Below are 27,077 nucleotides of genomic sequence, written 5' to 3' on the forward strand. Positions count from 1 at the left end.
GACTCCAGTCCGCAGAGACGGACGGTGCGCACCGCTCAGCCCAAGGAGAGAAGCCGTCTGCACTTGGAAACCTTAACCTTGGCAAAAGGTGGATGAACGCACCGGCTCCCCCACACCTTCCCTGCCTTCTACCTGGCCCACGTTCCCCCTGTGAAGCTGGAGTTGGCAGCCAATCCTGTTACCTTTCAACTTTAAGGCATTTTCTACATAGTTTTTCTAAGCAAAAAAGCAATAAAAATTGAGGTAATTCTGTAGTGGTTCACACGGGTGGGCGAGGCACGCCCGCACCAGACGGTCACTCTCTCTCTCAGCCCTACGGCGGGGGTGCTGTGCGCGAGACGAGAAAAGGCCATTGGGGCCGATGGGCGGACGGTGGAGGTGGGGAGTGTCCCCACGCCCCGCCCCGGAGGGACGCGCCCCTCCGCCGCCTCCGTGACCGGACCCCGCGGGACAGGGCCGGGCGGGGCTGTGAGTTGCGCGAAGGCCGGGCGGAAGCAGGCCATAGTTTCACGAGTCAGAAGGACACGCTCAGCAAAGGGTCAGCAGCAGCAGCGACAGCGGTGGCAGCCGGGAAGCCCCTGGCAGTGCCGGAAACTCGGGGTGGGGTCCCCGCACGACGACGACGCAAGACCGCGCCCCCGAACCCCCCCCCCGGGCCGCGCCTCAAGGGTGGGCGGGGCTGGGGGCGGGCTCGGCCCGGAGGGTCGCCCTTTGGCCACCGGCCCCTCCTGCAACCACGACAGATCTTTGCCCCTTTACAAGCCATCACCAACCAGGTTGGGCCCCAGCAGAGGCCCGAGCCCCCGCCACGCCTCGGCGAGGCTGGCCCCGCCAGCGGGCAGTGCGGCCCGGAGCAGACGCCGAGCTCAGAGGCCCGGGAGAAAACGGTCACCCCAGAGCGCGCCCGCAGAGTCAGGGGAGCTTTCCATAGACAGAGAGGAGGGGGGCCCAAGGCAAGCTCCACAGGGCGCAGGGCATGCACTGGAGGGCAGAGGCAGAGTTATAAACGGGTCGGTTACTTGACGAGATCTTCTGGATGGGCGAGTCGGGGTCCGGGCGGGACAGCCACTGAACTACGTAGCTCTTCTTGGAGGGATCTGAGGTGTTTCCTAGAGGGAGGAGAGAGGGGCTGCGGCTGCAGGGCACCAGGCTGGGGCCCCCACCCCAGGCAGAGAGGCTCCGGGTCTCCCGGGGTCCTGGGGAAGCGTCATTCAAGGCCCTCGCCTCCCCTGGGGGACAAACGGTCCTCGGCTGCCAAGTCCACGCCCACCTCCTGCCCCTCCTGACAGCATCCTGGGTCTCAGCTGGGTCTCAGCTATCCTGTCTCTCTCGCTGCCCTGGCATGCAGGCCCTGCCGCCTCCTTTTCTGGGCCGGCTCCTCTGCCCCTGCACCCTGCCCGCGCCCCAGGTTCCACCTGCTGACTCGAGCTCTGAGCTCCCAGAAAGCTTGGACAGAGAGTGCCAGGGGAATGAGAGATCCTGGATACACCCTCCCCAGCTGGGGGCAGGTGCCTAGACCCCCCAGAGCTCCCTCCTCTATAGAAGGGAACTGTGGCAGGCACGGTCCAGTCTTGAACTGTGTGGAGACCTTAGAGGTGACACATGTATAGCATTTGGACAGGCATCTGTGCGTGGTAGGTATTCTGGTTCTCCTCGAAGGGCACAGAGCACACTCTCTACTCGCACAGGCACCCCCTATTCACACAGGCATCCCCCTATTCACACAGGCACCCCCTACACCATAGCCACCAGCATTCCCTAGCTGGCCGAGTCCTGCTGTCACCGTGAGTCTGCAGTGCCCTGAAAGCAGGGAGGGGTGAGTCAGCTCCACACAGCTCCCTCCATTTCCTGCCAGGCAAAGGTCCCAGACCTGGCCTGCAGTGCCCCGCTTCTCCATGCTCACAGATGTTGAGTCCAGCTACTCTCCGGGAAGAGCCAGATTTGCCTGAACCAAGCCTCTGACACCCCGCCCTGGGCTGCTGCATGCTGAGAGCAGGGGCAGGGGCTGCAGGTGGCTTACGGGGACAGGGGCCAAGCCTGCAGGTCCTCGCTGTCTCAGGACGCTCCTCCTGGCAGATGCCGAAGCTGTCGTCCGCGGTGCGGCAGAGCACTGGCCGCTCCTGGGTGCCGTTGCCACAGGTTACTGAGCACTGCAGGGGGAGAGTCGCCAGGCAGGGTTCACCTCCCACGCAGGGCCCGCACTGGCAGAGCTGGAGGAGCCCACAGTCCCCAGGCACATGACCCATGTGCTCAGGAGGAGGTGGGGGACAGTGGGGAGAGTGGGGTTTCAGGGTGCCTTGCCCCACCCTCGGGGGCCGCCCCAATCTCCTGGGGCTCTAAAGAAGGGACCCACATGCCTGTCTCTCTGAGCTGCTGTGAGACAGTGCCCATATACAGACTGGCATAGGCCTGGCGCTGCTGGACTCTCAGTGACAGCCTCACTTCTCTGGCTGGAGGAGGTCCAAGGCCCAGGAGAACCTGCCGTGCCCTGGGCAGGGGTAGGGGTGGGGCACTGGGAAAGCTCTGACCCAGCCTGGGAGGCACCAGTAGGCTCCCCACAATCCTGGGCATGAGGGTCCACCACTAGTGCCCTCACTGGCTCCTCCAGCCCCCAGCACCACCACTGCTCCACCACACTGACCAGGGAGGTGCCAGAAGGAGCAGTCACGCCCAGCCTTGCCCAAGGAAAATTCTCCAGGCCTCACCATGTGCACAGGAAAAGGCTGACTCAGCAGACCTGGATTGCTCAAAGCCTGCACATTCCCAACAAAGGTCTGTGTTTTTGTTTTGTTTTGTTTTTTTCTTTTGTTGTTGGTTTTGAGACAGGATCTCGCTGTGTGGTCGAGGCTGGAGTACAGTGGCACGATATCAGTGCACTGCAACCTCCACCTCCCAGGGTCAAGCAATCCTCCCACCTTAGCCTCCCGAGGAGCAGGGAGTACAGGCACACACCACCACATCTGGCTAATTTTTTTTAATTTTTTTGTAAAGACGGTGTTTTGCCATGCCGCCCAGGCTGGTCTCTAACACCTGAGTTCAGGCGATCCACCCGCCTGGGCCTCCCAAAGTGCTGGGATCACTGGCGTAAGCCACTGTGCCCGGCCAACGCCTGTTTTCAAGACTGGCCCTTGTGCAGCTCCTGGGAACCAAGCTCATGGAAGGCTCCACCTATTAAGAGTGCTTTTGCCTGCCTGAGGCCTTGAGTCACCAGTACCAGTTGGTCTGGGTAGTTCATACCAACAGTGATGGATGGGGAACACCTGCTTTTCCTCTGCAGTCTGAGGTCACACCTATGTAGCTGACCCCATTGAAAACCCTGGACGCCCAGGCTCTGGTGGGCTCCCCTGCTTGGCAGCATTTCACATGCATTGCCACACATGGGTGCAGGGAGAATTCAGGGCATTTCCGTGACCCCACTGGGAGGGGACACCGGGAGCCTGCGCCTGGATTCCTCCCAACCTCCTCGCCTGTGACTTTTCTTTTTCCTGATTCTACTCTGTATCCTTTCACCGTAAGCCCCTGCAACTGCGAGTCCCGCTTCTGAGTCTGTGAGTCCTTCTAGTGGATTACTGAGCCTGAGGGTGGTCTTGGGGAGCCCCTGACACACGCTCCTCCAGCTCTGCCAGCGTGGGCCCTGCATGTGACCGGGCTGTCAGAGCTCACGTCAGCTCTGGCCTGGCCTCAGCTGGCTCTCAGGCCCTGCCCCTAGGACCACCCCTGAAGCCCTTCAGTCCAGCCTCATTCTTTCTCCCAGCACAAGCCTAAGCACGCCCTGCTCTAGTCCCCTCCTGCAAGTTTGTCCCCTCCCACCTCTGCATGAGACCCAGGCGTCCCCTAGGATCCTGGAGCCCTGAACATCCTACTGGGCCTCGGAGCCCGGGCTACCCTCAGTTTCCTGGGATTCCAGACCCTGTATCATGCAGAAGCCTCTGCCTGTGCAGTGAAGACACACATTCCACTGGTTTCTTAGTACAGCACTGACCACATGGCAGCCACTGGCGCCGTGAAACCCACGGGATGTGGCTCAGGACAGGAGCTACATCCAGGCCCACGTGCCGAAAGGGGAATGCTCTGGTCACCTCAGTCCCACCCAAGCTCAGTTTGGGAGCTGAGGACACGGGATCGGGGGATTGCGTACCTGGGACCAGGGCCCAGCTCGCCAACGACCAGGGCAGAGCTCGCGGCTGCAGGCCCGGCGGCTCTCGGGCCGGGCGTCATTGCAGTGCTTGGCGTGCACGGAGCGGGTGGTGTTGTCGTGTAGCGGCTGAACGCAGCGCACGGAGCGCACCTGCATGCCTGTCCGCCCACAGGTCTGGCTACATGGCTCCCATTCGCCTGTGACCCACCTGCCAGGGCAGAGCGGGGCACAGTCAGGCTTCCGCAGCACCTGGAGAACCTGCCTGGCTGAGCTCCAGCACCGCTCCCTGCAGCCCAGGTAGACAGCGAGCACAGAGGGCAGCCTGCACCCCTCCCCGGTGCACCTTCTCTTGTTCTCACTAAGATGCTGGCCGTCCAGGCTTGCACAGAGGGGAAACTGAGGCTCAGCTGCCCCAGGTCCTACTGACCATGAGTCCCATGCATGTCACCACTGGGAGGCCCTGGTGGAGCTGGTGGCTCTGGAGGTCCCTAGCCTGAAGAGGTTTCCCAGCCTCCTTAGGGTCTGGGCCCTGCTACCTGGCCTCACCTTCTGCTGACGTCACAAATCCTTCTCGGCAGAGCTCAAGAGCAGTGTGGATTCCCTCAGCACGCTGTCCTATGTGGCCCCCACCTGCCCATTTCCCAACTGTCTTCCCCACTGAGGTCCCTGGACCCAGAAACGCAGCTGGGCCCAGCCCCAGGGCCTGAACGTCAAAGCCACTGCTTAAGAAACATCTACCCCGTGGTACAGGGCCAGGAGGCGAGCCCTGTGCCTCTGAACCCCCATTTCCCCATCTGGGCATCCCTGTTTCTTGTCATCTCTAAGATGCTGTTCAGTTTGGCGGGTTTGAAGCTGGGGTGCGCCTTCTGCCCTGCAGCATCTCAGATTCCATGAAATGTGGTGAGAGAGACTTGGGCAAATGCCTCGGATGATGCCAGGCCCAGGCCCCACACCTCCAAGCACGGGAGCCCCTGGTGGCCCCTGGCCTGTCTCCTCTAGTGGGAGCCCGAGCTGGGGGCACTCACACTGGCTGGGGTCACCCACACTGGCTGGGGGCACTCACACCGGCTGGGGGCACCCACACTGGCTGGGGGCACTCACACCGGCTGGGAGCACTCACACCGGCTGGGGCACTCACACCGGCTGGGGGCACTCACACCGGCTGGGGGCACTCACACCGGCTGGGGGCACCCACACCAGCTGGGGGGCACCCACACCGGCTGGGGGGCACCCACACCGGCTGGGGGGCACCCACACCGGCTGGGGGGCACTCACACTGGCTGGGGGCACTCACACCGGCTGGGGGGCACTCACACCGGCTGGGGGGCACTCACACCGGCTGGGGGCACTCACACTGGCTGGGAGCATTCCTGCGGGTTGCACGCTCTGCGGATGGCTTTGGGCTTCGAGAGGGCGGCACAGAAGCCGCGGTGTACCATCTTGTGGTCCAGCCTCCGGCGGCAGCCATACTTGGTGAACTGGGACCCTGAAGACAGAGAGCTCGACGGGGGTCGGTGGGGCAGCACGCCCTGCCCGAGGGTGCAAGGAGGGGTGGGCTGCACCAGCAGTGCTGGCCTCGTTTTCCTGCTCACCCTTGTGATGATGATAAGGGTGGGCAGGGCACCGAGCCTGCGGCTGGCTGGGGGGAGGCCTTGGTGTGCCCCGGGTGGAGGGGCGAGAGGGCAGGAGAGAGGCCACTTTCTCCCCTAGGCTGCTTCTCCCTCACTGGGCTCCTGGGTCAGAGTGGAGGCCCTATTTCCTCGCTACTGCTAGGCACCGCTTCTACCTTGACCTCACATGCCCAGCGGGCCTGGTGCAAGCCAGGAGCCGGGCAAGCACTGGGCCCGCAGCCCGCATGCTTCCTCCCACAGGCCCGGAGCAGCCGTGCTCAACCCGGGTGATTTTCTCCAGCAGGGGACATTTGGCCACGTCTGGGACATGTTTGGTTGTCACAACTGGGGGAAGGGGTGCTACTGGCATCTGGTGAGCAAAGGCCAAGGATGCTGCTTGACACCCCACCGTGCACAGGACAGCCCCCATGGCGGTGAGTGACAGAGCCCAAAATGTCAGTGATGCCCAGGCTTCGAAACCCTGGCCTGCTGGGTAAGACCAAAGAAAGCACGGAGATAAAGCCTGACCTCCTCTGGGTGCCTGGAGGCATCCCAGGGAGCAGAGGCTGGGGAGGCTGACGTGGTGGCAGGGCGGTGGAGGGGCTCAGGCGAGGAGAAGCCTGCGCAGAGGCCCCAGGGTGGGACACGGTGTATCCAGGAAAAGCCCTCAAGGCCAGCGTGGCCAGGACCTGGGGGCGAGGCACAGGGTGGAGATATACCGGGAGAGGCCAACAAGTTGCCCCAACCCTGGAGGCCATGAGGAGAATTTTGTTTTTTATCCTAAGAGCAGAGGAAGCTGTTGAAGACTATGACACCAGGAAGAGACACTGTCTGATGTGTTCCCTCAAAAGGTCACTTTGGGGTGAGAGTGGACACACAAGGGCCAGTCCAGAGGAAGGTGGGTGCCAGGACCGGGGAATGGCCAGGAAGGTGGGAAGAGCACACAGGCCCAGGAGATTTCAGGAATCACCAGGGGTGGATGCGCTGATGAAATCCAGGCCCGGTGTGGGGCCGGGGGTGCCCAGGGGCCCTGGAAGAGGACCCTTCCGTCTGCCTGGGCCAGGGAGTGACCCCACCTCTTGGTGAGCTCGTCCTCCAGGTGTGGGCCCAGCATGGCATCGAGGGAGGACTGTCCTGGCCACTTGCCTGGTATCGCCCAGCCCCCAGGAGCACGCAGAACAGATCAGCGCTTCCTGTCCGCCTCTGGGTCCTATGTCCCATCAACTGCAGACTCTCTGGGGTCCAGAGTGGGTAGGACCCCTCTGTGCTCAGCCCTGTCCCAAAAACATCTGGGAGGCTTTTCCCAGTGAACGGAGAGAGAAGCCTCTGGGGGTGTCATCTGCACTGCCAGAGTCTTGCCTATGCGATCCTGCCAATGCCATGGCGTGATCCTTCTGAGGCGTCCACACATCAACCTCTTGCCAGGCCAGCCTGTCACCCCCACACTGAAGCAGGCCCACAAATACAGGGTCCATGCCCCACACACCCTTTGGCCACATTTGACCCAATGCCCCAGCACCCCCCTTCCTGCCCACCCACCGGCCCCTCCGTTGCCGCTAAGCCCTTGCCCACCCAGGCAAAGGTCCCTGCTGTGGCTCCTCAGCCCCCGCTCACGCTGGCCCCACCCCAGGGACGCCCCCTACCTTCTCATGGTCACCCTCGTATCACCCAGGTCCCCAGCTTCAAGACCCCCTCACCTCCGCCACAGGGCTTGGAGCACGGAGACCACTTCTTCAGGGCCCACTCGTAGACCACAGAGTCCTCTTCCAGGACGTTGTTGTCATCGACATTCAGTGAGTCCTCATGGATCATGTATTTGTACGTCAGTGAGACCCGGCTGTCTCCCACCGGGATGACCTGCGCCAGCCCAAGAGCCTTGATGTGCCTGACCTGCCCTCCATGCTTCCTCCCCAGCCAGCTTAGGAACGGCAGCCGAGGCCGACTCCAGAGGAGTCTCATCATTCATGGCAGTTATATTCCAAGAAGTCGCCCCGAGCACCAAATTCTTGAATACGGAGCCATTACCCCAGGGGGCACAGGGTGAGGTTCCTGTGAGCCTCTGTCTCAACATTTTTGTTACCCGATCAATATATAACCTTGTTTTATGTGTGAGTCTGTTTATTTTTTTGTTTGTTTTTGTTTTTGAGATGGAGTTTCGCTCTTGTAGCCCAGGCTGGAGTATAGTGGCACGATCTCCACTCACTGCAACCTCCGCCTCCCAGGTTCAAGCGATTCTCCTGCCTCAGCCTCCCGAATAGCTGGGATTACAGGTGCCTGCCACCAAGCCTGGCTAATTTTTGTATTTTTAGTACAGACGGGGTTTCACCATGTTGGCCAGGCTGGTCTTGAACTCCTGACCTCGGGTGATACACCTGGCTTGGCCTTCCAAAGTGCTGGGATTACAGGCATGAGCCACTGCGCCTGGCCTATGTGTGAGTCTGTTTAAAGACACTTTATTTAATATTTACTGTGATTCATTAACACTGAACTCACAGTCAATCGCACTGCAGCCCATGCCTGAACGAAGCTTATTCAACACATGTATTTTCTTCTTAAGACACCACTGCTTCCCGGGCTTAGGAACACTGGAAAGCACTTCAGCAACAGGCTCGGGGTGATTTTCAACAGCGAAATCGCCCCCAAAATAGCACAAAATGTGATGTATGTGACACTCAACAGACTGCAGAAAGAACCCCTGTTTGTGGGATGAGAGCAGAAACAAGCAGACAGCATGCCGAGTTGCTCCCACCTCCGCTGGGAACACGTGTGGCAGGCGACTCACACTTCACCGCTCTGTGTGTGTCCGTTTGGGGCTCACGAATCAATTTTAGTGAGCAGGTGAATTTGCAAATACAGAAACCATGAGTGCCAAGGACCAGCTGCTCACACACTGATGCAGGCAGGTCACCAAAGGCACGTCCAGGGGGCCAGAAGTCACTGCAGGCGAGGCAGGCAGGGTGGCAGGGGGTACACGGGGCATAGCTGGCTCACTGCTGCAGGTGCACCCACGTGTGGAGCGCTGGGGGCTGGTGGAGTAATCCCAATGCCAGCATGCCCACCTTAGGGAGGGGCTCCAGAGCATGGGAGCCTTATTTGTGATATGTACCTTTTCTGACAAATAAAATATATCCCTATGCAGTTAAATTACATTTTAAAAAGTGATCTGACCTCCTCAAAACCAGGTAAAAAGAAAGTGATTTGAAAATCCAGCCCCCTTGGTACTTTCCTACAACCAGGAGATCTGGGGTCCCATCCTGCTTAGAGACACAGTCCAGCTCAACCTGGGTCTGGGCATCTAGCTTCCCAGACCCTGAGCATCACCTCCCAGAGTGTCACCTCCCAGAGTGTCACCGATTCCAATGTAACAGCACACTCGAACGAGCATGCTGATGGCAGCTGTGAATGTCATTCAGATGGTGAAACCGAAACTCTCAAAGGGAGAGTGTGCCCAAGGTCACCTAGGGGTCATGTGGGGTCCAGAGCCCCGGCTCGTGGATGCATGTCCCTTCCTGGCTCTGACCAAGTCGGAGCCCCTTGGTGCCAAAGGCAGGCCAAAGGGGCCACGCAGAGTGTCACCTGAAGGGTCAGGAGGCTCAGCGTCCCAGGTACTCCCATCCCTCCCCCAGTGACCACCCGCACCCTTCCCTGGGCCCAGCCCTGCTTGGACTCACCAGAACGGTGATGGTGCCGTGGAGGGGGCCCATGGTCTGCAGCGTCTCCCGGCCGTCCCCGTCCCTGTACTCCCACTCCACGCCCATGGCAATGAAGGTTTTGGAACTGGCATCCACGTCATTCTCTTCATTTAAGATGAACTTGCCTGTCTCCAGGTTCTTGACGGCTGAGAATGGCAAGACCAAGTCCCCCGTTGTGGTCACCCAAGGGCAGGACCCAGGCCCACTGGTTTGGGCTGGTCGGGGAGTGCGGGCAGCTAGCTGGACCCCTCGTCTCTCTGGCTGCCCCCGGCCAGTTTCCTCTGTGCCACGACAGCCGAGATGGCTCTGGGAGCCCTGCTTGCCCATCACTGCTCCCTCAGGACCAGATTACCCTCCACTCGCATCCTCTGCCCCCACCAGCCCTGGAGGTGCCGGCTCCCCTTGGAAGCCACTCAGTAGCTGTCAAGGCCACCTACCCATACCCTATTGGGAGCACTCAGTGGGCACTTAGAGGCCACCCGGGGCAGGATGGCTGGGAGGGGTCTCTACGCGGTGCAGGGCATCTGCTGGACAGGCAAGCACATGACCCTGCTGGAGTAGGGCTTCCTGCCATGGGGTGAGTATATGTCTGGCTGAAACAGCAGAACCCCCACCCCATCAGGGACCATGGCCCAGCCGAGGCCCCAGCAGCTCCCCACAGCCCCAGAAGAGGCCTGGCCTGATTGGGTGACACTCAGGTCATCTAGGAGCAGAGGACCTGGCTAGCCAGGAAGCCCCATGCTCTCTGCAGTGTCGGGGGTGGCTGCTGCGGGGCAGCTGGGTGATGTGAGTGGGGCCGCAGACAGGGCACTAGTGAGAAAATCATTCCCTGTCACGTCCCCTGTAATTCTGTCCACTCGCAAACACAGCCTCTGCTTGGTGCCACTGGTCCCTGCCTTCTCTCTGGCCCTTGCTCCCTTTCCACAGAGAGCGACCTCAGCCCCAGAGGCGGTGGCAGGAAGCAGTGTTGGGACAGAAATGTCTTTTTGTTCAGAAACTGACTTTTCTGTTCACCTTCTGCTTCAGGCAAGTGGTACAGGTTTTTATATTTAGGGTAGCAGTCGAAAGTTTCCTCTTAAGAGGCGAGGTGCAGTGGCTCACACCTGTAATCCCAGCATTTTGGGAGGCCGAGGCAGGCGGATCACGAGGTCAGGAAATGGAGACCATCCTGGCTAACACGGTGAAACCCCGTCTCTAGTAAAAAATACAAAAAATTAGCCGGGCATGGTGGCACACGCCTGTAGTCCCAGCTACTTGGGAGGCTGAGGCAGGAGAATCACTTGAACCCAGAAGGCGGAGGTTGCAGTGAGCCAAGATCAGGCCACTGCACTCTAGCCTGGGCGACAGAGCGAGACTCAAAAAAAAAAAAAAAAAAAAAAAAAAGAAAGAAAGAAAGAAAAATGAGTATCAAAAGAGAGTGAGATCCTGTCTCTAAATAAAAACAAAATAAAATAAAACAAAAGGGAGATAAAATAAAAGGGCATGGTATGTTTGTCAGGCAGCGTGGGTGCTGGTCCAGGGCAGCGTGGGAGCCCCAATCCTGTCCAGCCTCCTGGGGATGGGGATGAATGTGGGGCTCAGACTGGGGAAGGGACTTATCCAGGGGTCCCAGCAGTCCCTGGTATCACTTCTGACCTTGGCCCATGAATTCCCAGAAGGTAGGGCCCAGGCACCTTCAGGGGCAGGGTAGACAGGTCCTGAGAGCCTCCCGCGTGGCCTGGGAGGGCGTGGTCTCCCAGGCAGCGCTGCTTCGTGGAAAGGGGCACCGAGAGGTGTGAGAACATCCATATTTTCAGGAGATACCAGGATCCCTATTTTAGCTGGAATCTCTTGAATTTAAAATTAAACGAATTGAAAATATAAGTGCACTGTGTGCACCCACCTGCCAGCTGGCCTTGCTGAGGGGATGGGAGGGCTGCCCAGGACCCTGCTGCCTGCAGACCCTGCCTGCCTTCCTGAGGGCAGGGGGCCTTCCCGCCCCGACTGTGAGAACAGGGGACAGGGAGTCATCCTGTAGACTGAGGGACACATGTTTTGCATATATGTCCTTTCATAGCTGCTGCCAAGCGGAGCCCTCTGATCCCAAACCCTGGCCTCTCCACAGGGGGAGGACCCTGGGAAAGGGCCCAGGTGGGCTGAGCAGAGGGACAGGTTGCGGAGGGGCTGCCCTGGCTCAGGTCATGGCTACACAACCCGGGCCCCTGACCCCTGACCCCTGGCACTCTGCCCATTGATCCCAGAGGAGCCAGGTCCTGAGGACGTCAAGTTGTCCGGCTCTGAGACTCACCCAGATGGTGGCTGGTGGCGTCTACCTCCTGAATGAGCAGGTGTCTGGCTCCTGCAGGGATCTCAAACATCTTGATGTAACCTTTTTTTGATGTGGAAAGACACAGAAAACTGAGAAGGGAAGGGGCCGCTCAAATTCGCACCATGCAAGGAGGGGCCTCGCTCTTGAAGGCAGCTCCTTTGGAGGCTCTCCCGGGACCCTGGTATTTCTCTGGCTTTGAGGACCCACCCGAGAGGGGCCACCAGGAAAGCTGCTGCCTCCGGGCTAGTCTTTAAGGCCCAACCCGGGCATCCTCATATACTGGCATTCTCCACTCTAACCCCTGTGACCCCGGCCCCCACTCTCCTCTTCCCCACCCACCCTGGCACCCAGCTGGGGCTGTCCCCGACTCAGGATTCTCCCTCCCCCTCAGTGTCACAGACCCCTCCCCCTCCCCAGAATAGTCCATAAGCCCGGACAGCCCCAGGATGAGTCAGGCCCTCAGCTGTCCGGGCATGAGCCTGCTGCAGGCATCCAGGCTCCAGGGTGGAGGGCAGGGACTCACTCACCGTGCTTCTTGGGTGACCGTGTGAACGTGCCCTTGACCACTTTGCAGTGGCTGTTGTCCCCTCCGCACACGCCACACTTGTCTTCCTGCTTGCTGGAGCCGATCACACCATCACAGCCCACCTTCTGTTGGGGGAGGAGGCAGTGAGCACTTGAGGCATCCTGCTAGTAGAGTCAGGGTCATACTATGTTGCCCCCAGTCTCGAACACCTGGCCTCAAGCGATCCTCCTGCCTTGGCCTCCCAAAGCATTGGGATTACAGGCGTGAACCACCTTGCCTGGCCTCATCTTTTATTATCTCCAAAATCAGAGTGCGTCTAGTCATCAGTTAAACGGACCTTGCCTGCCCCCTACAGCAGTGTCTCGACCTGGCAGTTTCCGTCTGGGCCCCTGTGCACGCGGCTGGTCTTGGGCAGGGGACTCATCGAGGCCCAGGCAGGCACCGTCCCTGGCTTGATGAACATTTATGTTTGGCAAGCAGGAGATGCTGTTTATGTTTACATTTTTTTTGAGACGGAATCTTGCTCTGTTGCCCAGGCTGGAGTACAATGGTGCAATCTCAGCTCACTGCAACCTCTGCCTCCTGGGTTCAAGCAATTCTTCTGCCTCAGCCTCCCGAGTAGCTGGGATTACAGGTGCCCACCACCATGCCTGGCTAATTTTTTTTGTATTTTTAGTGCAACGGGGTTTCACCATTTGGCCAGACTGGTCTTGAACTCCTGACCTCAGGTGATCCACCTCCCTTGGCCTCCCAAAGTGCTGGGAGTACAGGCCTGAGCCACCGCGCCCGGCCAAGTTTTGATATTCTTTAACAGACAGAATCCAGTTGGATATTATTTTTTGACCCAGTATTAGGTTCTGCATGAATATTTATGTTTTCTAATTACGCAAAATTGAGCAACCTGCTATTACCTGTCAAAATCAACATTAATAAAATATTTAACCTATTCTTCTTCTTTTTTTTTTTTTTTGAGACACAGTCTTGCTCTGTCACCTAAGCTGGAGTCAGTGGCGCAATCTTGGCTCACTGCAGCCTCCACCTCCTAGGTTCAAGTGAGTCTCCTGCCTCAGCCTCCCGAGTCGCTGCCTGTAGTCCCAGCTAATTTTTTTTTTTTTTTGTATTTTTAGTAGAGACGGGGTTTCACCATGTTGGTCAGGCTAGTCTTGAACCCCAGACCTCAAATAATCTGCCCGCCTCGGCCTCCCAAAGTGCTGGGATTACAGGCGTGAGCCACCGCGCCCAGCCCCTATCCTTCTTGAATATCCATGTCAGGAGTGACGTGATAGCCACACCCACGGAGACAGTGCATTAGTGATCTTCCCTCCACACCCACGGAGACAGTGCATCAGTGATCTTCCCTCCACACCCACGGAGACAGTGCATCAGTGATCTTCCCTCCACACCCACGGAGACAGTGCATCAGTGATCTTCCCTCCACACCCACGGAGACAGTGCATCAGTGATCTTCCCTCCACACCCACGGAGACAGTGCATCAGTGATCTTCCCTCCACACCCACGGAGACAGTGCATCAGTGATCTTCCCTCCACACCCACGGAGACAGTGCATCAGTGATCTTCCCTCCACACCCACGGAGACAGTGCATCAGTGATCTTCCCTCCACACCCACGGAGACAGTGCATCAGTGATCTTCCCTCCACACCCACGGAGACAGTGCATCAGTGATCTTCCCTCCACACCCACGGAGACAGTGCATTAGTGATCTTCCCTCCCCGTTAGGGTTACAACCATGTTCACAGCTGCCATCTGAAGCTACTTGTACTACAACTGTTTCCCATGCTTGCTGCCTGTATTAATTATGTTTTTGTTTTTCAAAACGTCCTATGTCTTGATATTTTGACATCTTAAAAATCTTCCTGTCTGGGGAGAGACTACACCTCCCAGGGCTATCCAGTTCTAAGGGACAGCAAAGCACTGGGTTGGGGACACACCTTTCACATGCAAACCAGCCAGTCCTCAGCCTATACCCCAAGCACCTCCTTTATCCAGGCCTCACATACCAAACCAAGATTCCTGCACCCTAACTCATCCCAGGGTTTGGGTACCAGGCAACTGGGGACCACCCTAAACTCCAGAGCCCACTGGAATGATTCAAACTGGCCATTCCTGAGCTGTTCCCCTTCCACTGCCCTGCCTTCCTCAGGAGGCCTCTCAGTGACATTGGCCTCCCCACGTCCTCACTGGGTCACCTCCATAAATTAAAATCCCAAGGGTACAGAGCAGACACCACTTGTTCTTGTTTTGGCGTATTTGGTGTCGCCATCTCTGAGCCAGCTGTATAGCCCAGCCTCCCGGCGCTGCCGAAGTCACAGGAGCAAATGCAGAGCAGCCCTCGAGCACCCTCCCGGCTCCAGCTCCAGCTCCCGGCTCCAGCTCCCAGCTCCCGGCTCCAGCCCCCAGCTCCCGGCTCCAGCTCCCAGCTCCCAGCCTCTAGCCCCCAGCCGCTGCCCCTGCGCCCACTCCCCTAGAGGTGCCTTCCTGCCGATGTGGCTGTTTCTCAGGAAGGTCAAGCCAGAGTCACCCTCCACGACTCCTGCCATCAGTCCTGTCTACACAAGCCCTAAGCAGAGACTTCCAGTTGTTTTCGGGGGAGCCTGGCAGGGACAAGTCTATGTTCATGTCACCGTCACATGCCGAGGTGACACGAGATTGTTTTTCCTGACAGCCAAAGATTGAAGCCAAAGGCATCATAATAAAAGAAAACAGAGGAGGGCATTTCTACAAAGCACCAAACCAGTGACCCTCACAGTGGCCACCCAGCTCCAGCAAGAAGCTGCCCAGTGCCCTGCAGGGTGCAAGGATGGGGCCTGCTTCACAAGGGTCCCCTGTAGGTCACGTGCATTGGAAATCACCAGGGATGCTCCTAAAACTTCATGCTCTCAGGCCGCCGCCACCGTGACCTGTGGAATCAGGACGTCTGAGGTGGAGTCCAAACTCTCCAGGTGAGTCCTAGGCATACTCAAGTCTCAGGCTCCCAGCACAGGGGAGGGGTAAACAGACATTTGCTAAGAGCCTGCCCTGGTCCGGGCATTGTTTCTGACACTTTGTATGCTTCACCTCATGCATCTTGCCAATACCCCGAAAAGGGGGAGGTCAGTACCCAGGAAGCTGAGACTTGACACGGTAGCCCCCCGTGCCGGCCTCTGTGTACTCACCCTGCAGTCCCCGCGCACACAGAGGCTGAAGGCGTCCTTGTAGGAGCAGCGTGTCCCGTCATGCACCATGCGCTTCATGGACACCACCTCCCCGGTCTCCCTGGACTCGCAGTACAGGTGGCATCTCTCCTTGGCTGGAAGGGAAGCAGCTGGGGGTCTGCAAGGAGCCCTGATGGCTTCCCCATGTGTGTGCAAAGGAGGCACCAAGCAGGAGAAATTTCCACAAGGGTCCCCACGTGGCCCACCCTCCAGGGCAGACAGAGAGGGAAAGGGGTGGGTGACAGCAGCCCCCTTCCTGTCTCTGTGTCTCCTAAGCCTTTGACTCTGGTGGTTGTGGACTTTGGAAGAGCTTTTCCCAACCAAGCCAGCCAGGCTGTTGGTGCAGCCCGGCTCTCACATCCCCGAGGCCCCGCTTGGAGACCTCCGAGGCTGCAAATGTCTGTTTGCTGGGTCGCTATCTAAAGAACCCTTTTCAGGCCAGGCAAGATGGCTCACACCTGTAATCCCAGCACTTTGGGAGGCAGAGGCAGGTGGATCACTTGAGGTCAGGAGTTCCAGACCAGCCTGGCCAACATGGTGAAACCCGTCTCTACTAAAAATACAAAAATTAGCTGGGTGTGGTGGTGGGCGCCTGTAATCCCAGATACTTGGGAGGCTAAGGCAGGAGAATCGCTTGAACCCGGGAGGCCGAGCTTGCAGTGAGCCAAGGCTGCGCCACTGCACACTGCACTCCAGCCTGGGTGACGGAGCAAGACTCCATCTCAAAAAAAAAAAAAAAAAAAAAAAAAAAAAAAAAAGCCAGGAGCAGGGGCTCAGGCCTGTAATCCCAGCACTTTGGGAGGCCGAGGCAGGAGGATCATGAGGTCAGGAGATGGAGACCATCCTGGCTAACATGGTGAAACCCTGTCTCTACAAAAAATGCAAAAATTTAGCCGGGTGTGGTGGCGTGCGCCTGAAGTCCCAGCTACTCAGGAGGCTGAGGCAGGAGAATAGCTTGAACCCGGGAGGCAGGAGGTTGCAGTGAGCCAAGATCATGCCACTGCACTCCAGCCTGGGCAACAGAGTGAGACTCCGTCTCAAAAAAAAAAAAAAAAGTAAATAATCCTTTTCAGTCAATCTCTGAAATCCAGAATGAGGCCAGCCTGCCTCGATTCAGACTCAGGTCCCTGGAACCTTCCCTTCTCAGCCTTTATCTCAGAGGCAACTAAAACGCTGGGCCCCCAGACTGTGGCCTCCGCCAGAGGGGGACCCCATCTGCTGTGTCACCTCCAACCCTGCACTGGCCCACATGAGGCAGCAGCTGCTGGGCTAGGGCAACAGCCATGGAGGAGAAACAAGGACTGTATGTTTACAGTCCGTCCCAGGAGAGTCCCCAGCTGCCACACAAGCACTGCCATGCCCAAGGCCACCAGACTCCTCAGGTCCCTGAGCCAATAAATGCCTTCTAGTGCTGAAACCGGTTGGAGTCAACTTTCTGACACTCGCAACTGAGAGTCCCGACTAATAGAGAAGGTCAGAGGTCACCAGATTCCTTGGCAGGGTCAGCCCCGGCCTCAGCCCTGAGCTGACCACACAGCTCAAGCCTCGTCCACCCACGGGGAACTGCAGGAGCCCGGCCCCTGCCGAGCCCGCAGCCCCGCCACCTCTTCCGTGTCCTCAGCTACTCTGGGGTGTTCTGGTGCTCTGGGATTGCAGCCCTGCTAGGAACTTTAATGCCCCACCCAGGAGTGGGCCAGGGCAGCCACACCAGCCAGGGTGGGCTCTCCTGCCAGCTCAGGGTCGCGGCAGCCTTGCCCCATGCAGGATCAGAGGCACAAGCCCCCCCCCCGCCCACCCTAGGGCCTGCCTGCTGAGCCCCCACTGCTGCCTCCCAGAAGGGCTCACCATCCCGGTGCTCGTGGGGCAGCCAGTGGTGCTGGGCGTCGCCGTGCTCGAAGTACAGGTCCCACTGGCGGCACTGCTCCTCGCGGAAGTCAGCCAGGGAGTCGGGGCAGTCCTGGCGGCTGCAGAGCTGGAAGTCGTAGGCAAGGCCCGAGCAGGTGCGGCCCCCGTTGGCCGGGCTGGAGGAGAAAGCAAAGGCCTTGCCGCTCGGTGCCATTGGAAAGAGGCAGCACCCGGGTGCCCTTGTGAGATCTTTTTAGGGGGGATCCCTAAGTCTCAGGTGTCCGGGGGGCAGCTCTGCTGAGCAAAGGGACCTTGCCCTGCCATGTCCAAGCTGTAAGACCTGGGCAGTTCCCCAGCCTGTCAGGCCTCAGAGTGAAGCTCTTGAAAGGACAGGACAGGATGGCCACATCCTGCCTCCTGGGGTTCCTGTGGGGAGGCAGCATCTGCTCACAGCCCTGGTGCCACCTCCTCCCCAGCACCGATGCCTGGGCTTGGAGATGAACAGGAAGCTGTGATTGGGTGTTTAGGTTCTGTGTTCCCCACAGGGCGAAAACCCCAGCACGGCAGGAGCTGAGTGAGTCTCCTCTGCACCTGGCCCTGGGCACCGAGCCCAGCACAGAAAGAGGCATGCTGAGGCCCCAGGGTTCCGGTGCTGCAGTTCTTAGCAAGTGTCTGGCACAAAGCAGACGCATCACGGCCGCTGGGTTTTCTCCCTGTGGAGAAGGCGGGCTGCGTTTCTGCAACGTCTTCGCTTCACTGGGAACAGCACCAAGCCACACACTGCCTCGAGGTTCTAAATGCCCAGCAATCTCTTCCCGAGTCTGGCGTAAAAGCCCCAGGGGTGCTTGAGGAGGGGCCACGGGGCTCCCTGTCTGCTCCTGGCCGGGAGGGCAGCCTGGAGCCTGGGGCAGGAGGACAGCAGGGGTGGGAGAGAGGACAGCAGGGGTGGGAGAGAGGACAGCAGGGGTGGGAGAGAGGACAGCAGGGGTGGGAGAGAGGACAGCAGGGGTGGGAGAGAGGACAGCAGGGGTGGGAGAGAGAGGGCTCCATGCACGAGCGTGTTCACACGTGCTGCTGAGGGAGGCTGCCCCACTGCGGGATCCGTCCGCGGAGCCGTGACTGCGGGGCCTCTGTGGCTCCGCAGGGTCCCGTTCAGGCCTGGCCAGAGCAAGGAGAGCAGCCCGAGTGAACAGGACCCAGGAGCGGCCGCAGAGGCCGGAGCCCTGCCCGCCAGCTGGTAACTGGGCCCGGCTGTGCATCTGTGATGCCCAATTTGGAGGCTGGAAATCTGTTTTGTTTGTTTTTCTAATGTGAAATTACAGATTGTCAATATTTTCAGGCAAATCAAAATCTTTAAAATACCAGACAGGCCAAAAAGGAAAGACCGAAGCTCTGTGTGTCTAAGCAGCTGCGGGGCCTGCGGCGTAAGGGCCCGCTGCGCAGGTGGGAGACGGGGGTAACGCTGATGTTTGTGGAGGGTTCTCCCTCCATGCCAGCCCCCCCGGGACACTCCCTGGGTGAGGCCAGGGTGAGCGTTCAGGCAGGAGGAGACAGGCAGTGGAGGAGGGAGAGGAGGGTGTGGATGAGAAAGTGGCTGCGGGCTGAGGAGGGAGCACGGGCCCGGGAGATATTTACGGGGTGTGTGGGGGTGAAGTGGGAGGAATGAGAAGGGGCAGGAGGACAGCACAGGGCATGGGGCCTGCGTGGCGGGTGGGGCTGAGGTATAGCTGAGCATGGGGATGCAGCTGGCATGGGCCGGCTCTACAGGTTGTCCCTCCCCTGGGTAGCCAGACACTGATGACAAGTCCCGACCCTGCCCTCACCTGGCTGCAAACAGCTGCCCAGGTGCTGGCATCCGGGGGGCTGAGAGACCACCCCCCGCTTACCCTCATTTCCCCAGCTCGGTCCTACCTCCTCTCCTCCATGCCCGTGGCCAAGAGAGACAGAGTAAATCTGTCTAGAGTGGGCTGCAGGCAGGTGGGCTGTGGGCCCCGGCCAGGGGAAGGGGTAAGAGGCAGAGCTAAGCATCCCCTGAGCCGTCACCCCCTCCCAGGTAGGGTGAGGCAGGCGGGGCAGCCTGCCCTGCACCTCTCCAGAACTGGTGTGCAGCCACAGGGCCCTCCAGGACAGGGCTGGCTGGAGAGGGTCTCCTGGACCCTCAGCTGCCACTCAGGAAGGCCAGGGGGACATGGGGCCAACTCACTGTGGGTTGTCGCACTGGCGGGTCCTGAACTTCACGCCCGTGCCACAGGTACGTGAGCAGGAGCCAAACGGACTCCAAGCGCCCCAGCTGCCGTCCCGTTTGAGGATGTCAGGCGTCAGCCAGATGCAGTGTCCTTTAAAACAATGCTGAAACACAGGAAGCCAGTCCCTCCACTCACCCTCACACCGGGCCGTGGGGACAGTCCTGCGCTCTGCAGCCTGCAGTGTCTGGGACATGTCCTGGCCCCGCTCTGGGGCACAGGGGGAGCTCACCCTCCTCGCCCCTAGATGCTCAGAGCCCCCGGAAGACAGGCCTCATCGGCCAGAGGCAATAAGAGGCACAGTGAGGGGCTGGCCTGCCCTGCCTCCCGCTTGCTGACCCACCCTCCTGCCTTCTAGCAGCTCTGTGTCCCCTCAGCTGGAAGCTGCACCACATGACGCTGCCAGGATAGATGCCTCTTGGGTGCCCACACACAGCCCATTTATAAAGATACCACTGGCCTATCAGGCCAGCGACTGCAAGACATACAAGGTTTATTTAAGCAAAAAAGGTAATTTAGAGGAAATACTATAGAAAAAAGGGACAAGTAATATGCCGACACGGTAGAAACCAGGAATAAAGCCCAATGCTGGCGTAATATGCCGACATGGTAGAAACCAGGAACAAAGCCCAATGCTGGCGTAATATGCCGACATGGTGAAAACCAGGAACAAAGCCCAATGCTGGCGTAATATGCCGACATGGTGGAAACCAGGAATAAAGCCCAATGCTGGCGTAATATGCCGACATGGTAGAAACCAGGAATAAAGCCCAATGCTGGCGTAATATGCCGACAGGGTAGAAACCAGGAATAAAGCCCAATGCTGGCGTAATATGCCGACATGGTAGAAACCAGGAACAAAGCCCAATGCTGGCGTAATATGCCGACATGGTGAAAACCAGGAACAAAGCCCAATGCTGGCGTAATATGCCGACATGGTGGAAACCAGGAATAAAGCCCAATGCTGGCGTAATATGCCGACATGGTAGAAACCAGGAATAAAGCCCAATGCTGGCGTAATATGCCGACAGGGTAGAAACCAGGAATAAAGCCCAATGCTGGCGTAATATGCTGACATGGTAGAAACCAGGAATAAAGCCCAATGCTGGCGTAATATGCCGACAGGGTAGAAACCAGGAATAAAGCCCAATGCTGGCGTAATATGCCGACATGGTGAAAACCAGGAATAAAGCCCAATGCTGGCGTAATATGCCGACAGGGTAGAAACCAGGAATAAAGCCCAATGCTGGCGTAATATGCCGACAGGGTAGAAACCAGGAATAAAGCCCAATGCTGGCGTAATATGCCGACATGGTGAAAACCAGGAATAAAGCCCAATGCTGGCGTAATATGCCGACAGGGTAGAAACCAGGAATAAAGCCCAATGCTGGCGTAATATGCCGACAGGGTAGAAACCAGGAATAAAGCCCAATGCTGGCGTAATATGCCGACAGGGTAGAAACCAGGAATAAAGCCCAATGCTGGCGTAATATGCCGACAGGGTAGAAACCAGGAATAAAGCCCAATGCTGGCGTAATATGCCGACAGGGTGGAAACCAGGAATAAAGCCCAACGCTGGCGTAATATGCCGACAGGGTGGAAACCAGGAATAAAGCCCAACGCTGGCGTAATATGCCGACATGGTAGAAACCAGGAATAAAGCCCAATGCTGGCGTAATATGCCGACATGGTGAAAACCAGGAATAAAGCCCAACGCTGGCGTAATATGCCGACAGGGTAGAAACCAGGAATAAAGCCCAATGCTGGCGTAATATGCCGACATGGTGAAAACCAGGAATAAAGCCCAATGCTGGCGTAATATGCCGACAGGGTAGAAACCAGGAATAAAGCCCAATGCTGGCGTAATATGCCGACAGGGTAGAAACCAGGAATAAAGCCCAATGCTGGCGTAATATGCCGACAGGTTAGAAACCAGGAATAAAGCCCAATGCTGGCGTAATATGCCGACAGGGTAGAAACCAGGAATAAAGCCCAATGCTGGCGTAATATGCCGACAGGGTGGAAACCAGGAATAAAGCCCAATGCTGGCATGTAGGAAAAACGATTCCACATCTTAATCTGATCACAGTGCTCTCATTCCTGTAGGGGGAGGAAGCGTCTACAGTTTAGGGGACCCACTTTAAGAAGAAGGTTGCAAAATTAAAGAATTAAATTAGGTGCAAAATGGGTTATTGACTTGAAATGAGAAAATACATCACACAAAAACGTTTTAAAACTGACAATGACCAAACAACCAAAAAACAGAGAACAAGGACTTCTAATACATTGACTGACAGAACTTTTCCTTCAGTTCCGACTGCATGCTCTTTTTTTTTTTTTTTGAGACAGAGTCTCACTCTGTCCCCCCAGGTTGGAGTGCAGTGACGATCTTGGCTCACTGCAACCTCCGCCTCCTGGGTTCAAGCGATTCTCTTGCCTCAGCCTCCCGAGTAGCTGGGATTACAGGTGTCCACCACCACCCCCAGCTAATTTTTGCATTTTTTTTTTTTTTTTTTAGTAGACACAGGGTTTCGCCATGTTGGCCAGGCTGGTATCGAACTCCTGACCTCAGGTGATCCACCTGCCTCAGCCTCCCAAAGTGCTAGGATTACAGGCGTGAGCCACCGCGCCTGGCCAACTGCATACTCTTTAACCCTTCTTTGTATGACCTAATTTTGTAGCACTGTTTCCACAAAGAGAACAGAAAGAGAACGCAGCCATTCCTTGGCAAACTCTTCTCAGCAAACCATTCCTCAGCAAATTCTTTCTGTAAAAGGGCCAGAGAGTAACTATTGTAGACTTTGCAGGCTATATAATCTCTGTTGCAATTAATCAATTCTGCCATCAGAGCTTGAAAGCAGCTATAGACAACCTATAAATGAATGGACATGGCTGTGTTCCAATAAAACTTTATTTAGAAAAACAGGCAGCAAACAGAAACTTTGAATGGAAGTGTAAGGAGGTTGGTGAACCCTCTCCCCAGTAACTGATGAAAATTAGTTTTTAAAAAGCAGCCATTTAAAGTCTCTGGAAATTGTCCTAAGGTCTAAACAACAAATGAAGAAGCATTTTTTTTTTCAAGAAAATCTATTAAATCTTGGTAAGAAAAGCAAAAGTCTATGGCATTGGAGCCACAGCCCTCCCCTATTCCTGCCCTAGCTCAGTGTGACAGAAGCTTTACTGCCAAGAAGACGGGGCTGCCTCTACTCCAAGCTCCCGGTCTGAGGCTACAGTTTCATACTGAGAAACCCAGGCCACTGGTGTCATCCCTCTCAACTCTGTTGCAGAGTCTCTCTCTGGTGGGATGGCCAAGAGGCCTGGGGCCCCCTTCCCCCACCCAGGCCCCACTCATAGGGCACAAGCTCTGCTCCAGGTACACCAGGCCAAGAATGGTGGACCTGATAGCCCCTCCCCAGATTGCTTGTAGGGTAGAGGTTCCATGTTGAAAGGGGCAAGCCCAGAAGACTAGTGGCTACCATTCCCATCTAGTGAGCAGTCTGTAGGCCAGGAATGTCACTCTGGGAGAAGCAGGCCACTGACCCTGCTCCTAGCTCTGGCTCAGTGGTGCAGGGGCCTGCCCAGAGGGGGAGTCAGAACAGAAGGCTTCACAGCTCTCCCTAAGGGGACTGACTTTGATCTGAAACAGAGCATGGAGGATGTTCATGTCTAAGGGCGCTGTCAAAAGCAACAAGGGTCTTAGCCGTGAGCAATTAAGAGGAGGCCAATGGTCCTAATAGCAACAACAAAATGTTAAACCAGCTACAGGTTGAGTGTCCCTTATCTGAGATGCTCGGAACCAGAAGCGTTTGGAACCAGAAGTGTTTCGGATTTCAGATTTTCAGATTAAGGATGCTCAACCTGTAGAAGTTAAACAGACACAACCAGGGACAAAGACAGCTAAGAGCCCTCCTGAAGGTCTCAATACACCTCAGATACTGGCAACACCCTGCCCCTGTGAAAGGTCTAGAATTTAATGAGGTCATATTGTAGAGCAAGCTATATACCCCAGGACAGTGTCAAAAACAATACAGCAATCAATCGCACTAGCAGTTAGTAGCAGCTAGCAGTTAGTGAAGGCTAACAGTTGGGTGTGATAGCAATACAGGCAGAATGACCAGAAGCTTAATGGAAAGATCTGGGAAAGAGATAGTCAAAGAGAGCCTGGCTAATGCCACTACCCCAGGGCATTGGGGGCAGGGGTGCAGTCAGGGTGACTGCATATGACCAAGGCTGTGACCTCTGGGGAGCAATATCAGTGGCTGCACACTGCAGGGGACATAAGCTTCATTGAAACAGCAGGACCAGGGCACTAAAATCAACAAGCAAACAGTAGCAACAAGGCCCAGGCGATCATTATCCACAGTTTCTTCAATGTATTATCTAAAGTTTCCAGTTTTCAAGGAAACTTTCTGAGCCATGCAAAGAAACAGGAAAGTGTGACCCATACACAGGAAATTAAGCAGGTGACAGAAACTACCACTGAGGAGGCCCAGATGTCTGACTCAGCAGACAAAGATTTCAAAGCAGCTATAAGTAATGTGTTTAAAGAACAAAAGGAAATCATGTCTAAAGAACTAAAGGAGAGTACAGGAATGACGTGTCACCAAATGGAGAATCTCAGTAAAGAGATAGAAATTATAAAAAGAACTGAATAGAGGCTGAGTGCAATGGCTCACACCTGTAATCCCAGCACTTTGGGAGGCCGAGGTGGGCAGATCACCTGAGGTCAGGAGTTCTAGACCAGCCTGGCCAACATGGTGAAACCCTGTCTCTATTAAAAATACAAAAATTAGCCAGGCATGGTGGTACATCCTGTGATTCCCAGCTACTCGGAGGCTGAGACAGGAGAATCTCTTGAACCTGGGAGGTGGAGGTTGCAGTGAGCTGAGATCGCGCCACTGCACTCCAGGCTGGGTAACAGAGACTCTGTCTTGAAAAAAAAAAAAAAGAAGAAGAACTAAATAGAAATTCTGGAGTTGAATGGTACAAAAACTTAAAAGATAAATTAATTAGCTGGCTCAGTGGTAGATTTGAGCTGGCAGCAGATGCAATCAGTGAACTTGAACATAGACAGTTTTAAGAGGTGGGGCCTTAAGGAGATCCTTAGGCCATGAGGTCATCCTGGATGGGATTAGGGGCCTTATAAAAGCGCCAGAGGGAGCTAGCGAGGCCCCTTTTTGCCCTTTAGTCCCTTCTGACGTGAGGACAAATAGCCATTAAGCACACGAAAAGCAACGGAATAGATTTTTGTGTGTGTGTGACAATGAGCTTTTTGAAGTCAGTTATTTTTCTTGATTTCATCGCCCATTTTTTATTACTTTAGTTTCATATACCATTAATTTTTATCTGAATTTTCTTTCCTTTAACAAATATATTTGAAAATAATAAAAGAAGGTACTTTTTATACATATATTCCAATCAGAGTCTGTCATTTCTCCCTTATTTTATCAAAACATTCTGGAACCACTTTCAAAATGGCAGTTAAAACAGTATATTATCTTTATTTTCAGACAAAATGATCTTCTGTATAGAAAATCCTAAAGAATCCCCTACAAAACTTAAAGCTAACAAACAAATTAACTGAGGTTTCAGGAAACAAGACCAATATACAAAAAAATAAATTGCATTTCTATAAACTAGTAATAAATGATTTAAAAATGAAATTAAGAAAATAACTCCATTTACAATAGCACCAAAAAGAGGAAAAGAACCTTAGTAATAAATTGAACAAAAGAAATGCAAAACGTGTCCACTAAAAATTACAATACATCATTGAAGGAAGCTAAAGTTCTAAGTAAATGGAAAGACATCTCAATGTTCATTGATCAGTGTTAAAATGGAAATACTTTCACACTGATATACAGGTTCAACATAATTCCTATCAAAATGCAGACTAGAATTTTGCAAAATTGAGAAGCTGCTCCTAAAATTCATATGGAAAGTCACAGGATGTAGAATAGCCAAAATAATATTGAAAAAAGAGCAAAGTGGGAAGACACTTCACCATTTCGAAGCTTACTATTAAACTACAGTAATCAAGACAGTGTATCCCTGGCATAAGGACAGACAAATATACCGACGGAATAGAACAAAAGCCTAGAACTAAACCTTTACATTTGATAAGTTAAACTTTGACAATTCAATGGAAAAGGAATAGTCTCTTCAACGAATGGTTCTGAGACAACTGGATATTCACATGCAAAAGAATGACGTTGGACATCTTCCTCACACTTACACAAAAATTAACTCAAAAATGGATCACAGATGTCAATATAAGAGCTGAAACTCTGAGAATAAAACATAGGAGTAAATCTTCTTGACCTAAGTAATGGTTTCTCAACTACAACACCAAAAGCACAAGTGATAAAATTAAAAATAGATAAATTAGACTTCATCAAAATTAAACACTTTTGCACCTCAATGATGCCATCACGAAAGTGAAAAGACAACCCACAGAATGGGAGGAAATATTTGCAGACCACTTACACTGGTGAGTGTGATAACAGACTTGTATCAGGAATAAATAAAAAACTCTTAGGATTCAATAATAAAAATATAAATAACTGCATGAAAAAATAAGCAAAGGATCTAAATAGACATTTATACAAAAAATATATACAAATTGCCATTAAGCACATGAAAAGACGGTCATCATAGGTCACTAGGGAAATACAAATTAAAACCCCAATGAGATATATCACTTCACATGCACTAGGATTGGTATAACAAATAAAATAACAAGTTTTGGGGAGGATATGGAGAAATCTGAAGCATCATTGCCAGTTGGAATGTAAAACAGGCTGCTTTGGGAAACTGGCAGTTCCTCAAAATGTCAAACATGGAGTTACCATAAAATCCAGTGATTCCATTTCTAGGTGTACCTCCAAGAAAAACGACACATGCACGCAATACTTTGTACACGAATGTTTGTGCGGTATTTCCCATCATTACCGAAAGGTGGAAACAACCCAAATGTCCATCAACTAATAAATGATGAATACCCACACAGTGGATTATTATTCAGCAACAGGAAGGAATGCAGGGCTGCTGCACACTACAACAGGGATGAGCCCTGTGAACATTATGCCAAGTGAAAGACGCCAGGCGCAAAATGTCCCATGTCGTATGATTCCATTGATATGAAATGTCCAGAATTGGAAAATCTATAAAGACAGCAAGAGGATGAGTTGCTACGAGTGGCTATCTGGAGCTGGGCGAGAGTAGGATGGATTGGGGTGACTACTAAAGGGTTTGGAACTTTTCAGAGTGACAAAAATGTTCCAACGCTTGTTTGTTGTGATGGCTGTAAAACTCTATGAATACACTGAAAATCACTGAATTGTACACTCTGTTTTACTTATTTATTTATTTTTGAGACGAAGTTTCACTCTTGTTGCCCAGGCTGGAGCGAAGTGGCGAGATCTCGGCTCACCGCAACCTCTGCTTCCCGGGTTCAAGTGATTCTCCTGCTTCAGCCTCCTGAGTAGTTGGGATTATAGGT

General features: G+C 55.0%; 1 protein-coding gene across 1 annotated transcript in view; it reads right to left on the bottom strand.

Annotated features, from left to right (window-relative positions):
• ADAMTS2 (ADAM metallopeptidase with thrombospondin type 1 motif 2) overlaps nt 1-27,077 on the bottom strand; it is a 235,955-nt gene that overhangs the window by 9,858 nt on the left and 199,020 nt on the right. The window contains exons 11-21 of the mRNA XM_024356867.3: nt 19,537-19,682; nt 17,334-17,509; nt 15,450-15,583; nt 12,276-12,399; nt 11,728-11,808; nt 9,420-9,586; nt 7,446-7,605; nt 5,492-5,624; nt 4,139-4,346; nt 2,021-2,150; nt 1,020-1,109 (exon numbers count right to left, since the gene is read on the bottom strand). Of these exons, the coding sequence (XP_024212635.1) occupies nt 1,020-1,109; nt 2,021-2,150; nt 4,139-4,346; nt 5,492-5,624; nt 7,446-7,605; nt 9,420-9,586; nt 11,728-11,808; nt 12,276-12,399; nt 15,450-15,583; nt 17,334-17,509; nt 19,537-19,682 (1,549 nt within the window). The remainder of the gene's footprint in view (nt 1-1,019; nt 1,110-2,020; nt 2,151-4,138; nt 4,347-5,491; nt 5,625-7,445; nt 7,606-9,419; nt 9,587-11,727; nt 11,809-12,275; nt 12,400-15,449; nt 15,584-17,333; nt 17,510-19,536; nt 19,683-27,077) is intronic.

Source organism: Pan troglodytes, chromosome 4 (genome assembly GCF_028858775.2).
Source record: "Pan troglodytes isolate AG18354 chromosome 4, NHGRI_mPanTro3-v2.0_pri, whole genome shotgun sequence".
Taxonomy (NCBI): Eukaryota; Metazoa; Chordata; class Mammalia; order Primates; family Hominidae; genus Pan; species Pan troglodytes.